Genomic DNA, 17954 nt, shown 5'->3' with positions numbered 1-17954 from the left:
TATGCATATAACTTTGTGCAATCATCACATTCTGAATACTCTTGCCAAGATCACTTTAACTTGGGTCTGTCTGTCCATATGCTACAACTACTGTGGAATCGTTAAAATTTTCATGGATTGCTTAAATTTTACAGAGATCATGGGATATGTAATTTCGTGTATTCACTCGTATCTGCAAGGAAATATAATGTGAACCATAGTTTATTAATTTGCATAGGATGTAAATATGGATGAAGGGTATCATGTGACCATTAAAAATTAGGGATTTGATATTAAATATCCCTATTATGGCCCAACCCTACCCCTGTGGGTCATTTAGAATCTACACTACTCGGGATACTTCCATATAAATTTCAGCTTTTCTAGCCCAGTGGTTCTTGAGAAGAAGATTTTTCCTATACATTTCAATGTAAAACTTAGATTCCCTATTGTCACACTGCCTTACCCCCAGGGGTCGTGATTTGAACAATTTTGAATCTACTCTACCCCAGGATGCTTCTGCATAAGTTTCAGCTCTTCTGGCCCAGTAGTTCTTGAGAAGATTTTTAATGACCCCATCCTATTTTGGTCTTTTCTTGATTACCTGGTATCTCCCCTTGTAAGGGGACTTGGCCCTTCATTTTAACAGTTGAGCGAAAATAGGTGACTTGTTGCCATGGAAACAGGACCAATTGATTACTTCCAATAGTATTTTTGTAAAATGGGGTAATTATTTCATCAAATTTCAACAAAATCCATGACAATCAATTTCCAGCCCATTTTGATGCTTACAGAGAACGACTCTTAAACTCCTCTTTACCCAAGGATGGTTTGTCCCAAGTTTGGTTAAAATTGCCCCATAGGTTCTTGAGAAGAGTTGAAAATGTGAAAAGTTTACAGATGGACGGACAGACAGCTAGAGGTTTGGAGTGGACAATGGACAAATGGTGATCACAAAAGCTCACTTCAGCTTTCAGCTCAGGTGAGCTGAAAAGTGACCAAGTTCCCTCATAAAAAAGAGAAAAGATTTTGTTAGAGATTCCACATTTATACATAAAACTTCAATGTGTAAGATATAAAAATTTCAAAGTAATTATATTATTTCTAAAAAGTAAAGGTCCACTTTTTATTACCAGGTAGTCTTAAAATGTCTCTCATCTACACCATTCCAAGTTTTTTTTTTTCTATGTTTAGCATCTATAAGCTCTTTGGTTTTTGACATCCAATATCAAGAAAACAAACAAAATCATATTAAAGTCCAACAATGTTCAAAAATTGATTATTCTGGTTCAAATCTTTAAATTCTGTCATTTTTTTCTAATGATATGTTTACAATATATCATATTAGGTACCGGTATATTGTACATATGAAATACCTTGACTTTGCTATTAATTAAAGAATAGTTTATAGGCAAAAAATACATTTTATGAAATCAAATTTATTGAATGACATTATTTTCATGACTATAAACTCAGTGCTTTACTTTTTGAAACGTTTTTTTTGCAAATAGATAGGAAGGTTTTTGAAAAAGTTGGATACTGAACATAGAAAAATACCGTACATATACATTTAATGTACTTGGAGTGGCCTTCAAATAACACAGAAAAGTGTATGCCAAAAAGATAAAATTCATGTGCCAAGTTTCTGACCATTCATGACATTAATCACAAGATTTTTGGTAGGGTTTCAGTCAACCATACTATACATGTCTCCTGGCATTTCAAAGTGTTCAAGTATTTGATATAAAACTATACATAAAAATCCTTGTCACTACATTGTATTTGTTTGTAGAAAACAAGTTCATCCATTAAAACATCAAATATCATGCAGTATGCCAATTTTCAGCCTCTATTTTCCTTCAAATATAGATTTGACAGGGGAGATAAAATAAGTGTCCAACGTCTCCCACAGATTCTTCCCGAAGCTCAGTCTTCCTGCACCTGATTTCTTATTACCAGAATCAGGTTTTGACATCTCCTGGAGTTTAATGTCCTCCGCAATTTCTTCTCTTTCAATTAAATGTCTGTCTTTGACAGGGAAGTTGACACTTTTATTTCTACTTGCATCCTCTTCATTGATTCTGTTAAACCTGCTCAAGGGTGTAAAAGATGAATTCATATTTTTCCTCTGATCTTTTAAACCTAAATCCACTTGTGGACTGAGAAATGAGTCTTTGAAGTTTAATTGCTGCGTCACATCATTGGGTGGATCAACAAGAGAACTTTCCAAACTTGGCAGATTCAGAAGAGGGGCATCAGTGCCCTTGTACAAGTTAAGTCCTTTCTTCTGTCTGCAGGACTGTTCCAGAACAGACACATTTACAGTTGTGTTAATGCTCTTTTTAGGCTTTTTCATTGCTGTGCCCATTATATCTGCAACTTGCCCATCTTCCTCTTCCACAACATTTAATGTTGTGTGGAAAGACTTGCCCATATGCACTGACTTGTCACCTTTCCCAGTGTACGTTTTTTCTAGAACACTCTCATTTCCTCGGTTTCTTTTCTTGGCGGACATTTCTGTGAGCACATTAAGAGGGATGTCTCCGGAGGTATTAAGGCGAGTTTCTGGTGATTGTACAACAATGAATCTAGTTTCATTCAGCCAGTCTCCTTTTGATTCTGGTTTCCTTTTTGCCCTTTTTCTCCTTTTTCTTGAGGGATCATTTTCACTTCCTTTGTCAGAATTGCTGTGATCATCCTCAGAATTTGAAGAGGTCAAATTCTGTTCAACACTTGGTTTCTTGGTACCCCTTCTTGCTTTTTTTCTGGGGTGATGCTTTTCAGTATCAGAATCTTCATTTTCATCCTCAGAAGATGAGGTGACATTCTGATCAATGCTCAATTCAGAAACTCTATCTTCATGGGACCTCTGTCTTAGATTTCTCTTTGGTTTCCACTGGCGAGATGGAATGCATCTGAGTGGCTTTTTTCGTTTCCGTAATATTGATGAATATCGTGTGTCATTCTGACTTCTTGCCTCCTCCTTCTGGGTTTGCTCCTGTGACAGCTGACTGCTTCTACTTTGGACCCTCCTTGAACTTCTTGTGCTGGATTTTTGAGTTGTTTTATTATCTTCTGATAAACAATGCTCTGTTTCTTTCTCCTTTACTTTCAGGTAGCTTTTCTTACAAGTCAAAGTTACTTCAAATAAGAAAGGATATACCTTCAGTGCTTTTCCATTCTTCCTAAATGTTATTTTTTGAGAAATTTTCCAAGGTTTTCTGTTAAAGGTCACAACAAAATATTCGCTGCAAACCGTCTTCAGAATTTGATTTCGCTGAGACAGGTATATTAATCCTCTTAGTACTTTGTCAATGTCTTCTGCAGTTTCTGGAAAAAAAAATGAATACCGATATTTACCAAAAGACTAAAAATAAGTCTAGATAATTTTTAATGTTCTTCAACCAAGGGCTTATTTTATGCAAGAACTTACAACTAAGACCAGTTTTTATGCGCCCGGATCTATAGATCCGAGGCGTATATTGTTTTTGTCCTGTCTGTTTATCTGTTTGTCTGTTGTCAACTTGAACCTTCACCATAACTTTTGAACCATGAGAGATAGTTCATATGGTATGCATACTTCACCAATGAAGGTCTTTTAAATGACACCAAGGTCAATGACCTTGTGACCTTGACTGTGACCTAAATGCTAAAAATAGCCTTTTCGAACTTTCTCCATAAATTTTGAACCATGAGAGATAGAGACTTCATATGGTATGCATACTTCACCAATGAAGGTCTTTTAAATGACACCAAGGTCAATGACCTTGTGACCTTGACTGTGACCTAAATGCTAAAAATAGCCTTTTCAAACTTTCTCCATAACTTTTGAACCATGAGAGATAGAGACTTCATATTTGTTATGCATATTCCACTGATAAAGCTCTTTCAAATGACACCAAGGTGTGACTTTGACTGTTATCTATATACTAAAAACAGCTGTTTAGAACTTTCGTCATAACTTTTGAACCAAGAGAGATAGAGACTTCATATTTGGTATGCATACTCCACTAATACAGGTCATGACCTTGTGACCTTGACTGTGACTTATCTGCTAAAAATAGTTTTTTTGAGCATTGTTACCACCAGGCGCATAGTGTTTCACAAACACATCTAGTTTTTATAATGTTCTATCACCTGACCTGGCTACCTTATATTTATTCTCAAAAGAGAGGCTCATGGGCCACAACATTCATCTTAGCAAAGTTAGCTTTGCTCTTCCTCCTCAGATTTGAGATTACTACATTCTAATGAAAAATTTTGAACCCCGATTATGCTTTATGAGGTTTCTGAATTTAATCAACACAACATGGGGTTGAATCAATATGACTGCAGTGACTTTTCAGTTATGGAGGAGAATTATTTCCCCTAGGATCTACTACTTGAAATAAAAATTAAATCCACACAACTTTGGAGTGTTTACCAATTAATGGTTAGATGGATGCCAGACAAAGGGTGATCAGAAAAGCTCACTCAAGTTTACTGTTTTCAGATCAGGTGATCTAAAAAATCTTTTTCCAGAGTTTTAAATGTTAGATGAAAAACCTAATCTAAGAAAATACTAACCTTTTCCAGTTAGAAATTGGTCTAAATTTCCTTCACAACAATTATGCTCATGGCAATGAAATAATTTGATCTTGTACAAATGGTCCACATGCAAGATCAGCTTTGTTTTATCATCGGTAGCCATTTCCTGAAAAATACATAAAAGAAGCTTTAATTTACTGTATTATATGAAAAAACAATTCACTGGGCAAAGAAACATACATGAATGTTTTGACACTAGCTGTGATAATGTTACCGGTAATTGTTATAAATATATGGTTCATTTGTTGTATTCACTTATTCATACTAGTTCATTTGCCAACAGTCCATTTGTCATGATTCTTGTTTGCACTGTACATGTACCCCGTTTCCTAGCTGCAGATCTGTAGCTAGCTGAACTGAATTATCTGGTCTATATTGTGGTTTAGATAGCCAAATTTTCAATAGTCTCAATTTCAGGCACACAATGGTTATAAACAACAGTTTTGGGAAATGTTTTATTGTGGAAGTAGTAAAATAATATGATAGGAACACACGGTTTGTAAAATTTTGAGATGGCAGCATAAATAAATGAAGCAATAAATCGAGAAAACAGCACACTTTTTTGTGCGCAATAAATATACACTTTCTTCGGTGGGTGTCACTGTAGCTCTCTATTTGTATATCCCTTTTTTCAGACCAGCGAGCTACAGATCCACAGCTACCTGTTCCTCTGATTGTAAATATTATAACATTTCTGTCGTTGTTTTATTTAATTAATAGATCTATTAAAAAGTTTTTTTCTTTTTGATTTAATTTTTGCATTGAAAGATGTTTTACTGAATTTTTTCCCATATTAGCTGCAGAACTGTAACTCTCTGAATAAAAAACGACAGACCGGAGAGCTACAGTACCACCCATTCTAAAACATGTAAATTTTCATTTATTCCCAATTATCTCCCCTTGAATGAGGGCGTGGCCCTTCATTTGAACAAACTTGAATCCCCTTCACCCAAGGATGCTTTGTGGCAAGTTTGGTTGAAATTAGCGGTTCTTGAGAAGAAGTCGAAAATGTGAAAAGTTTGTAGACAGATGGACAGCTAGACGGACAGACAGACGGACGCTGGACAAAATGTGATCAGAAAAGCTCACTTGAGCCTTCGGCTCAGGTGAGCTAATAAACATAAAATCTCAAATTCACTATCATTTTTAACGTCAAGTTACTGAAACCCTTTGACACATCACTAATCAGCAATTTTGTGACATAAACCAGACTATTGTGACGTCTACTACTCTCAGGAGTTTTCTTTGAACGAATGGTAAAAGCATGCTGACGACCATAAAATATGAAGTTTTATGGCCCCATCATGTGATAATCTAGAACCAATCAGATAACGTGTTGTGTAGAATAATTATAATGAGGTATAATAATAGGGAGCGCAGTGAGCTCAGTAGACTAATGTGTAAGAACAGAGGAAATTCAGATTGAAATATGTACATAGGTTAAGCAAATTTTCCTTTGCAACATTCCCAGAATTCTTTTGCTCCCCTGGTTCAATGCGAATTTGTTTTAAAACATACAAAAAACCATGAAAAGACTGAGAATAATTGTTCTTCAGGTCCAGTACAATCACTAGATTTAGCTACATAGGTAGAATTACCTACGTAGCTTTATTTACCTACCTCAGGTAGCTTTATTTAGCTATTTCAATGTAACAATTTAGAGCAAAACTTAAATATGTAATTCCATTGTTTATTTAACTGTCCTCCCTCATGCGTACGGTGAGGCATGGCTGAGTATGATTACTTCACATTGTGCTGAATAATTACCGACTTATTATTGTATTAACCAGAACTGGACTTCTTTGTCATTTCATTCAAGGAGTAACTATTCTGTCATACATAGTCCCAAAAATTTCAGAACTTTGATTGCAATTGCGCAGAAAAAGACATTTCTTCAAGAGGGATTTTTTCATGAATTGTTTTCAGATGATTGAGATGAGTTCAAAGTTGAAAATGATCACTGCATCAAAATGATATTTTCTGCACACCCTCAGAAAAATGATTTTTTTATAGAAATAAATTGATTTGGTAGCTAAATAAAGCTACCTCGGGTAGGTAAATAAAGCTAAGTAGGTTAATCAAGCTAAATAGCTAAATCTAGTGATTGTACCAGACCTGTTCTTTACAAAGATATGTTGACTCTTCTTTATTTGCACAAAGTTTAAAAGCAACAAAAAAAATTTTCATCTACTCTACAATGTATTTCATTAAATATTGCACAAGACATGTGACATCACAGTCTAGACTGTGTCTCATGCAGTTTCACGTTTGAAAAGGCAGATCAACGATTCAACTGTAACTGTAAGCTGTGTATAGGATTGCGTTTGTCGCAACAATCACACCATAAAACATATTACATGTATATTCCAGATGGGTTATTATATCCCATTTGTCTGTGGTCCCAATCTGTTGAAATCAACTCACATTTATCTGTAAACAGGTCTAGGAAAATCACTATATTTAGCTATATAGCTAAATCTACCTATATAGCTTTATTTACCTATATTAATATATAGCTTTATTTAGCTATTTCAGTAAATTTCCGTTTTATGAAAAGCAGACAAAAAGTCGCATAATGAGGCAGTATTAGCTTTCAACTTTAAAATGGACTGAAAACAATTCACCAAAAACCCACTTCTGAAAATGATTCTCCTTTTGTGCAATGAATTGCAATCAAAGATCTAAAAGTTTTGGGGCTATGTATAATAGTCATGATAGTTAAGCTGTGATTAAGCAGCTACTTTAACAAAGAAAAGCAGTTTTGGTCAACAAGATAATTGATTGGTAATAATTCAGCACAATGCAAGGCAATCACACTTAGTCATGCCTCATCGCACTTCAAGTGAGGGACAGCTATCCAAACAATAGAGATGCATTTTTGGGGTAAAAAGTGTTTAAAAGAGGCAATGTTATTACTATCTTGGTCCTAGGTTGTTTTTATCAAACCTTTTTAAAAAAATATCAGCCATAATTTTCATGCGACTTTTTGTCTGCTTTTCATAAAACAGAAACTTATTCTAAAATAGCTTTTAATAATAAAGCTATATTATATATGTAAATAAAGCTATGTAGGTAAATTAAGCTATATAGTGATTTTCCTGGACCTGGTAAAATCTAATGACACATCAGAGTAACCTCATGCCCTAGATCCAAACCTAATGTGGTACTTGTGAGACCAAATTAAATACTCTATTGAGCTATCCAGCAAGCTGTTGAAAACTTTACTGGTATTTTGTAATCCGCTGTAACACTGTTGCACTGTAAAAACGCTTTAGCGTGAATTTGCATTCATCTGATCCAATCATAGCCTTCTGTAAACACTGAGTAAAAATTATACAGACATATCACCTTTTAGTGACTTAAACCATCCAAACAGCACTCTTTTTGTTTTTAATTTCAGCGCGTCCCTTCCATAATGACTCGGAGCCAAAGTCATAATATACAACTGTTCGGATGAAATTGAATTTCGTAACTCATACAAAAAATATTCGCGTCCCGTTGTGATTTTTTAAAAATATCTGTCTAGAGTACATTGACTATAATCCAAACTCAAAAATAGATGAATTAACGTTTTGTTTTATTTCAATGTACATGATCTAAATAATACCCTGTAGTCTGTATCTTTATTTACATAGAAATAAAATGTGCATTAAAATCTCGACTTTATTAGTCATGAAAAGGATTTTTTAAAATCCATGTAGGTTTTATATAAAAAACGTTATCTAAATTTAATATTTTGAATGTTAAAAGTGTAAAATCAGGGACATATATAAGTCCCTAGTAAAATGTAACCATAAAACGAGAAGTTGCATTTGCATTTTAGCCTGTGGACATCTCTTCTGTGAATGCGTGTTGGACTAAAGCAAACTTTTGAGGAACATGCCTTTCGCATCGTACAGCTTTTAAAAATGCAATTAAGTAGCTTAAAGCTTTACATATGGCTACCTGCGCCAAAAAAAGATAATAATATATTGAGTGTATCTAGATATATTTACATCCACTGAATATTTTCTTCTTTATTTCTTAAGAAAACCCATTGCGTTCATCACTGCATGAACTACATTAGGCATATCACCTGTACAGATTTCTTGATCAGTGGCCGTTCCATCAATGAAACGTGCAAAGACGTTCGCATCATTAACACAATAACACATAATTAATATTTTTAATCCTACTTAAAATGATAATTTAAACAGATATAAATAAAAACTATAAAATGTCTTTCTTTGTTATTACTCATGTTACTGGAATGAACGGTCGCAGCAATTGCAGAAAAAATTTACATAACCCGCTTACGCATTCATAAAATGTAAAATTTTTATTGGCCACACACGAGTACCTTCTTCCAGATAAAAAACATGAAGGTGCATGTTTAATATTTTAAATGACATGATGATACATATGATATGAAAGATTTGTTATGCCGGATACATAAAATAATGTAACTTACGTTCAAATCAAAATTTTATCGATTTTAATTTTCAATAACCGTTCTATAATTAATTAAAATTTAAAATTATTTGTTATCTAAATGTGCGATTGATTTAAATTGTTATTTTACAAAAAGGTCCTATCTTTAGATAAAGTAATAAATCAAATGGAAAGATTTTTTAATTTTGGATACTTTAACTTATAAAAAATGAGCCATATATGACTTTAAGAATATTCCCTTATTTTGTTTACAATCAATTTGCATAGGCATTTGATTTTCGATCCATAAACAACGTTTCTGAAATTTGTCTAAAAGCTTCATCGATAATTTAATCTATAATTAACAACAGTGAAATAATTTTAACTGAATCAATGACATAGCATCGTTTTTGAAGGGGGGGGGGGGGGGAGGCTGAGAAAAAAAGAAAGAAAAGGACTCTTATTATCTTGAAAATTTCCAACCTCGAAAATCGTGGTTGGTTGATGTCCAACGTCTGTCAGTACCAAAATTTTTGCAAACTCAGGTGCTCAAAGACTACACTATACATTATCCGCATAATATTTACATCCACTGAATATTTAATCTTTTTAATTCTACTTTAAATGATTAATTAAACAGATATAAATATAAACAATAAAATGTCTTTCTTTGTTTATTATTACTGGAATTAACGGTCGCAGCTATTGCAGAAAAAATTTACATAACCCGCTTACGCGAGTTATGTATTTTTTCTGCAACAGCTGCTTCCGTTAATTCCAGTAATAACAAACAAAGAAAGCATTTTATTGTTTAAATTAACCTTTATATGACAATACTGCAACCAAAAGGGAAGGGCGGACTTTCAATGAACATTTTCTAGAGTAACAGTTTTTGTCTGGAAAAAAAAAATACGGGCGCAACCCACTCCCATGCCTGTTACTTTATAGGGAGAAATCGCTAAATTCTTTAACTTTTTTTTCGCTTGCATGCATGATTTATGAATGTGATTGCGAAATTTTAAAATTTTCATATTTATTTTGAACCAGAGGGGCAACAATTTTCACACAATTATTGTAATGGGTAATATGCTGATGAGATCGATCAATAATATAATCGCACCGGTCATGAGACAAAATTGACCACTTTGGGCCTAAATTATGATGTGAAATCCTAAACAATAGAGAAAATAGTTCGATTTAAAAATTCAATTATGTCCGCTTAAAACATTTTCGCAGCTTCCGTTCCGATTTATTATGACAGATCCTTGAAGGCAGTAAGTAAAATTTCCCGATTATTCATTATCATGACGCATTTGTGCCAGTAGTGTCATTAACACACATTTGTAAGAATTAAAAGAGGCATATAGACTTGATTGCTGCAGTGCTTCTTGAAATATTGAACAGAAGTGTAAGGAAAGATGTAATCACACTCAGTTTTACAGTTTTGGTCACAGGCACCTGACTTTTTTTTTTTTAATAAAAACAATTAACCCCATACCTAATAATACAGTATAATACAGTGTATTATTAGGTTTGGGATAATCTTTTATTATAAGAAAAATAAGTAACGTCAGGTGCCTGTGGTTTTGATATGAGGAGAACAGAGGTCTTTGTTAGTGTCTTTCAAATTTTTTGGTAAAATTTCTTTAATATTTCAATTTCAACCAATATTGTGACAAAGAATCCGTAGGTAGATGTGATTATGCAGTTAAAGTATATCAATGAGGGAGTTAGCAAGATTCAAGTTCCCCAAAGCCAGGACTATTTCCAGAGGCACAGCAAAAAATACACAGCCGAGGGAAATAGTCCTGGTTGAGGGGAACTGGAATCTTGCTAACTCCCTCAATGATATACTTTTTAACTGTTTTATTATACGATACAAAAGTAAAAAAAATAGAGGATTATGAATGATGAGGTATTAGCTTCAGGACTAATGCAGCGGGATTAGTCCATTAACACATAAGAATGATACAAAAGTAAAATCTAGAGGATTACTGATAACCGGGAAATTAGCTTCCCAAAAAGTCGCAGAGATTTCTAGGGAATTATTCACATTTTAATGTCTAACTTTTATATAAGTCAGTAGAGGTATAATAATCAAGTTTATTCAACTTAAAGTCTGTAACCTTTTGAAAGGGGAGATAATAAAGAAAAGGTATAAGAAAAGGTATAAAAAGTGGATGTCTTTAAAAAAAATCTAGCAAGCACTGCAGGGGGTCAAAAATATGAAACTTAAATGAAAACATCCTGAAAAAAAACATTTTGCTTTAAGTAAGTTCACATTATGGTGCCCACGGTAGGGTTTGGCGGAGCCCATATTACACCTACAAGTAAGAGCTTCAGTTAACATCACTATGCTCCTAACAGTTTTAGACTGGTAAGGTAATTTTCTGGCCAACTCATAGATCTACTGTAAGATGTGTTACTGAGTACTATAAATAAATAAATAGATTTTTTATTTCCAAATGAGGGTCCTTTAAGGCATCACAAACAAAAGCATGATTTATACAATTACAAACTATAATGATACATATCTTGCTGACTCTTGATCACCCTCTTGCTTTTGGGCAGCTGAACATGGCTTCATATATCAATAGATATTAAAAAATGTTTTCTCTCGTACTTCTGTGGATCTAATAATGTGCTGTTTTATACTCAGGTGACTGTTAAAGCCCCTGGGCCTCCTGTTTACAGTAAATGCAGACCAGTGGTCATGTGAAATGACTAATGCATAATCAAAACATATATCCATTACATGAATTCATGTATACGAATCAAATGCTAACTGACAGGGTAATGTGCTACTCCAAAAGAACTTGACCCTGATTTTCAGCTTTTTTCCTTTCTCAGATTTATTGGGTCAGCAATTACTGAAAGACACTTGTAACACTGGTGTTGGTTTCTGCACAAGGTCAGTCACCTAGTTGATTGTGTTGAATCACGTTTAGCATGGATAGGAAAATCATAAATTATTATTTGGAATATTGTCAAGGAATATTGTCAATTGAATGTTATACAGTGTACATGTATACTTTTTTGTAGTATTGGACAAAGTGATGACTGAGTGAAGCTGCATTATAACCTTAGTGATGAGTTACCCCAGTGAAGCTAAGCAGTTGGTTGTGGATGAGGCAGCGGCCACGGGAATACTCCAGCATCTGGACAAAAATGAACTGCAAAGTCTACTGGAAGACAATGACAAGCTAGAAGGCTTAATAAAAGATCTACAGCAGGTCAATGTTTGCTTTAAGAAAATTCTTTATACTGGTAATTGAAATCTTCACCAGAAGTGCAAAACCATGATAAATCATATATATTATTTGGAAACATCTTAATGTAGTTTAGATTAAAGACTGTTCCAGGTGTAGCATGGGGTCACATTGAGCAATCAATTTTTTAATGAAGATTAAGAATTTGAATATGTAGGGAAATCTTTTTAAAATCTTTTTTCCTAAGAGCAGAAAAACAAAAATTATTTGTTTGATATGCAAATGAACAGTTACCCATGGATCTCTTGTTCTCTATGTATTTTACTCTCCTTAATATCTCAAACTCTTGGGTAAAATTAAGTTTTTACAAGTAGTAAAGTTTCTGTAGATCTATATTTACTTAGAATAAAGTAAAAAATATATATATTACTATAAAAGGAAGAATTTCAGTGTCATTTCTTGGTGAATATCACTGATAATAAATTTTTATTTTTTTTTCTCTCTGATTTTAGGTCAAAAACATACAGACAGACAGAGAAATGATGCTAGCCAAAAATAAAAGCATGGCAGAGTACAATTTATCTCTCCAAAATCGTCTGGAGAACTTGAAAAGTGAAGTTGCTAAAGGTTATGAGGATGCTAATAAGCTGAAAATAGCTCTGGCTCAGGATAAATCTAGAATAGGTAAAGAAGAACATATAAATAGAACTTAGTTTATTGTGTCCGCACTTCGACAATTCATCAAAATCAAGGGGTGCTAAAACTTGGTTTAAGCAAAGTCAAGGGGATATGTGAATTTAATTCACTATAACTGTACATTGCTATACTTGTATAATATGATATGTACATATATTACATTTGCAATATTTCCATTTCTAATTTTTTCTCTGTGATAACTGTTTGAAAGTTAGCGGAGTCATCGTCGCAAACCACGGCCAAAATGTACGATACTCTCCCATTCTGGCCGTGGTTATGATCAAGCAGCCACGGGTAGGAGAGAGCTTTATGCGGACTCCGGACCGTGGCTTGAGACGATGTAGCGGGGTTGATTTCTTGATAATTCTACTGGAATGTAAATTAGGCAGGTCAATAGGTTAGGAGCTAAGGAAGCCTAATATGCATGCAGATCTCGTGCGCATCTGTCTCTGTGTCTGACAATAAGGTGGCCAAATATGCATGTAAATCTTTTTTGCTGTTTTTAGCAAATTTGGCTGTCTTTGAAAATGTAAACAAAACAGTTGAAACTTTTATCAGTGGGCGACATAAAAATTTCGGACTATTGAAATTTGTCATGGGAGTCCTCGTGTAATTTAAATCTATGTCTACATTTTTAAAGTCTAAATCTACAATTTTATTTCACAATGAAATGGAAATATAAGGAATCACTGTCTAGTTAGTATAGTATGCCAAGTACATCAACGGTAGTGGGAAAACATGGGATAATTTGTGCATAACAGGCTTCGCCCGTTATGCAAATTATCCCATGTTTCCCACTATCATTGATGCCCTGGCATACTATACTAGACATTGATTCCTTAAATATACTGTACATATATTACATTTGTAATATACTATACATATATTACATTTGCAATATATATGTTTGACTTTATTCTGAAACTGGCTCCATCTGTATTTGTACTAAATGAGTTTGACTGTACATGTCACTTTAATGATCATTTTAGGTAGAAAAGAAGCATACTATGATAGATAATGCAAAAGAAAATTCTTCTACTCTATCTATATATATATATTGCAACAACTCTCTCTTATTATTATCCTAGGTGGTCAATGTATGTGTGATTGAACAAAATAAGGTTTTGTTATAAATATAGATATGTAATTACCCAATCTTTTCATTTCAGTCCTATTTCTATGAGTATTTTTATCTCTAGCAGCTCTTACGAAAGGTTGCATATCTTAAAACATGTTTAAATTTGTTTTTTTGCTCAAGTAAGACTTGTTGACTGACTTGATTTATTTCCTACAGATTCCCACCCGAGTCGCCTTCTCCCTGACACAGTCCTGGCTCTGTTACAGTCCGCTGCCGCAGTGTCAGAAGAAAATGCAGAGGTAACTCAACAATCTAATAAAAATTTATCTAAACTAGTTGTCACTTGTCATTACCTCAAATCATTTTAAAACAATCCATTGTTTACTCAAGTGTAAATTTGTGTAAGATACTACACTGTATTACCATGATAACTGTCAGAGTATCATGATACATTACAGTCATCAAAGAAAAACAGGATATTGTATGGTAAATAAGTACCAGCACAGTGTATATAATAGTTATATATTAGAGTATTTTACTGAATTTTTAGCTCTACTGGTCAGAGACCAGAAGAGCTTATGTGATAGTAAGGTGTCCGTCCGTCTGTCTGTCTGTAAACAATTTTTCAAAATGCTACTCCTCCTACAGTTTTGGTCTGATTTTCATATAACTTGGCACACAAGTAGACTACAGTAAGATACATAAAATAGAGCATCTGTTTTTGATTTCAATGAACGGTGTTGCCATGGTTACTAAAAATAAAATTTTCTGTGAAATTCCTTTAAAACGCTTCTCCTTCTACAGTTTTGGTCTGATTTCAATATAACTTGGCACACAATTAGACTACACTAAGATACATAATATAGTGCATCAGTTTTTGATTTCGATGATCGATGTTGCCATGGTTACTAAAAATAGCATTTTCGTGAAATTCCTTTAAAACGCTACTCCTTCTACAGTTTTGGTCTGATTTCAGTATTACTTAACACACAAGTAGACTACACTAAGATACATAAAATAGTGCATCGGATTTTGAATTCGATGAACGGTGTTGCCATGGTTACTAAAAATAGAATTTGCTGTGAAATTCCTTTAAAACGCTACTCCTCCTACAATTTTGGTCTGGTAGACTACACTAAGATACATAAAATAGTGCATCGGATTTTGATTTTGATAAACGGTGTTGCCATGGTTATTAGAAATAGAATTTTCTGTGAAATTCCTTTAGCTAACAATTTTGGTCTGGTAGATACATTTTCATCGGTTTTTGAAATGTTGCCATGGTTAAAAAATAGAATTTTCTGTGAAATTCCTTTAAAACGCTTCTCCTCCTACAGTTTTGGTCTGATGGCAATGGCTTCTTTTCTCATCCTTTGTTATAAGTGCAAACCAGTAGAGCTATAGTCTCGACAGAGACTTCTGGTTTAATGTATAATTAATTTTATGCTTTTTGTTTTATTTTAGCAATTTGCAGAGCAGTTCTGTGATAGTAAGATAAACCATGAAGCTTTCTTGGAAAATTATCTGCCTGTAAGAACAGTTGCTCATTTAAGACAAGTGAAAGTGAAGAAATTAACAGAACTGATGAATTCTGGACTCTCGCGGCGAGATGTTCCTGCCATTAACTCCTCCACAAACAGTTACTCCTGCCCCAGTGGCCTCCCCAATCTACCTTACCCTAGTGGCAACTTCTCAATGCCACAACCAGCAGTGTACCCCAGATAGTGCTGAATGATTTATATGTATTTCTTATACCATGGTACATGAATTGTGAAATTAATGGGCATATTACATGTGCTATTGTATTTAAAGATTCCAAACCTTAAATCTCATTGTTTGCTGGTAGATATCTGTAAAAAGCAAGACTTTATTTTGAATTTTTAAGAATGATTTTGTGTTAACATGTTTTTATATTTTGCCATATGAAGTGCTGACACTGAACAATGCAAAATTTACGTTTCATGTTCTGTTGTGTGTTAATGTAGTTGAGCTTGGCTGGAAAAGAAAACAATGGGACAAAGGAAAACTGTCTTTTGTCTATAATAAAAAAGGGTACACATTTATTGGGGATGATGATAGATTTTTCAATATTTACACATTTTAGTACTTTTTGATTAAAAAAAAAAGTTGAAAAGGTATTCAAAGATGATGTTAAATGCATGCACCTTGTTCATGATATGACAAGACCAAAATGTATGGGTATGAGTATGAAAGAAAAAAAAACAAGGACAAATCATGCATCTTTTAGTTTAAAATTAAGATAACTGTGTAATGATAAGTTTATTAAAATTATTTATAACCTTTCAAAAAGATGCCACAGACTGTGTACCTTTATTTTACATATTGTGTACCACCTGTCTAGTATTTATTTTAAACTTGCAGCTTCCATAATCTATTTTATTACAAGTTCAAAAAATTTATGAATTTTAAAATTTTGCTACATTATAATTTTATAAAAGAAATGCATGTAAATCAATTCATTTTAGATATATAAACGTAAATTATGATATTTGATGAGCAAGCCAACTGTTTTATAGGTTGTTTTTGTCTCTAAAAAGCTGGAAAAGGCTTCAGGTTTAATTTGTTTGATGAAGGTATTCCATCCCTGAAAAAATGAAATTGAATGCATAACAGTTTTGATTTTGGGGAATATGCATTAATGTGAAGACATAATTCCCTTTTATTTCTAAGATTTATTAGTATATAAATGTGGAATGTGTCCCAAGTTGTGACCTTTTTCTGATCTTGAAGAGATCCAGTTCAATTTAAGATCAGATGATCTTTGTTATGTCTTGAGAGTTGCTATAATGGGGATTCAGAATTTCAAAGAGTAACAGAGATCTGATTTTAATCAGGTTGGGAGTGAATCTTTCCATTTTAATAATTCAATAACAATAAATTTAAATATATATCTGTTAGAGTCTTTCCGCCACAGCATTGATATTCTTAGAATCTGAATTTTTAAAACATAGGCTTTTCCCCATACATGCAGGCCTCAATGCAGTCTGTTTATTGATTACTGCTTAAGTAACTGAATCTGAAAAAATATCTTCAATGGTAGATCTCTTTTGACTGTAAAACACTTGAAATTATTTTATAGTATTTTAAAATGTATGTGTAGTGATATTTGCTGATAAAGAATTAGTCCTATTAGGTTTGGAATACCTTAGAAATATTGAACATGACTGCAGTAGGCATGTCACAATCATCGAGAACTTAATATTATCCAGAATGGTTAAGGAAGAATATAATCCCTTCTTTATTCAAAATGTGTACATGCACTTGTGTGCATTGATTTTTTGCAATCATTGAAATAAAGTTATTCTAATAAATTGTGTCTCTAAGGCTTGTTGATATGTGTCTTCAGATATATACTCATGCAGACACGCCAGTCAAATACAATTTCAATGAGCTTTGTATCCCATGGAACACCGTTTTAGCATTCCATATACAGATGATACTACTAGCATGGAAGTCCCTGCATGCTGACAATTTTTTTTTTGTAAATAACTAGTAGAGTACACACTTCTTTTTTATCACTTGTAATCTTTCAAAAGAAATTGTGAATTTGTAATTGTATGGTGATTGTCTGGTTTGATTGTAGCATCTTTGTATATTATGTAGGCTTATTTAAAACTAAGTGCATATGTAGGTGTGTTACCATGGATAAGCTTTATCTTATGTGCTCCTTGTCATGAATGGGTAACCATCCTATTCATGATTGGGTAATTGAGAAAATGTGTAGACAGTTCATTGTGAAAATAATGACCTCACAATTCAACGAAAGGCATCAGTCAAAATTTGACTTAATGTCAGTTTGTATCTGCAAAAAAGGTCATTGTATTGTCACAGCTAATAATTTAAAATATGTTGACTTTAAATGAGATTGTTGATCTCCTTGTTTTGCCTACTTATTTGGCAATAGTCAGTCTTATTTTGTGGATTGTTTATACATTAGAGCATCTCTTGTGTATCAAATCCAGTTTTAAGTTTTC

The 17954-nt window shown here is 33.4% G+C and overlaps 2 protein-coding genes across 3 annotated transcripts in view; one reads left to right on the top strand and one right to left on the bottom strand.

Annotated features, from left to right (window-relative positions):
* Positions 1-1359: 1359 nt before the first annotated feature.
* LOC134278971 (uncharacterized) overlaps positions 1360-17954 on the bottom strand; it is a 50608-nt gene continuing 34013 nt past the window's right edge. Inside the window, exons 1-3 of one of the 2 annotated variants that reach the window (XM_062761276.1) lie at positions 6187-6274; positions 4546-4672; positions 1360-3309 (exon numbers count right to left, since the gene is read on the bottom strand). In XM_062761276.1, coding sequence (XP_062617260.1) covers positions 1829-3309; positions 4546-4669 — 1605 coding nt within the window. In that variant the 5' untranslated portion in view covers positions 4670-4672; positions 6187-6274 and the 3' untranslated portion in view covers positions 1360-1828. Of the gene's footprint in view, positions 3310-4545; positions 4673-6186; positions 6275-17954 lie in introns of those variants that run through there. The other variant, XM_062761277.1, reaches the window with a different exon arrangement.
* LOC134278969 (vacuolar protein sorting-associated protein 37B-like) lies at positions 10203-17291 on the top strand. The gene is made up of 5 exons (XM_062761275.1): positions 10203-10250; positions 12019-12209; positions 12698-12869; positions 14176-14258; positions 15424-17291. Exons 2-5 carry the CDS (start codon positions 12066-12068, stop codon positions 15682-15684), a joined length of 660 nt encoding a protein of 219 aa, XP_062617259.1. The 5' UTR covers positions 10203-10250; positions 12019-12065; the 3' UTR covers positions 15685-17291.

Source organism: Saccostrea cucullata, unplaced genomic scaffold (assembly GCF_032062105.1).
Source record: "Saccostrea cucullata isolate Sc308-1 unplaced genomic scaffold, CSIRO_AGI_Scuc_v1 ctg755, whole genome shotgun sequence".
Lineage (NCBI taxonomy): Eukaryota > Metazoa > Mollusca > Bivalvia > Ostreida > Ostreidae > Saccostrea > Saccostrea cuccullata.
The sequence above is the reverse complement of the archived record's forward strand: the minus strand, read 5'-3'. Positions and strand labels throughout refer to the sequence as shown.

What these genes read in the sequence shown, in the direction of transcription:
- LOC134278969 (XM_062761275.1), top strand. Translation starts at nt 12,066, where the DNA reads ATGAGTTACCCCAGTGAAGCTAAGCAGTTGGTTGTGGATGAGGCAGCG. An exon ending in TAATAAAAGATCTACAGCAG is followed by an intron (nt 12,210 to 12,697) that starts GTCAATGTTTGC and finishes CTCTGATTTTAG; the next exon opens with GTCAAAAACATACAGACAGA. An exon ending in TCAGGATAAATCTAGAATAG is followed by an intron (nt 12,870 to 14,175) that starts GTAAAGAAGAAC and finishes TATTTCCTACAG; the next exon opens with ATTCCCACCCGAGTCGCCTT.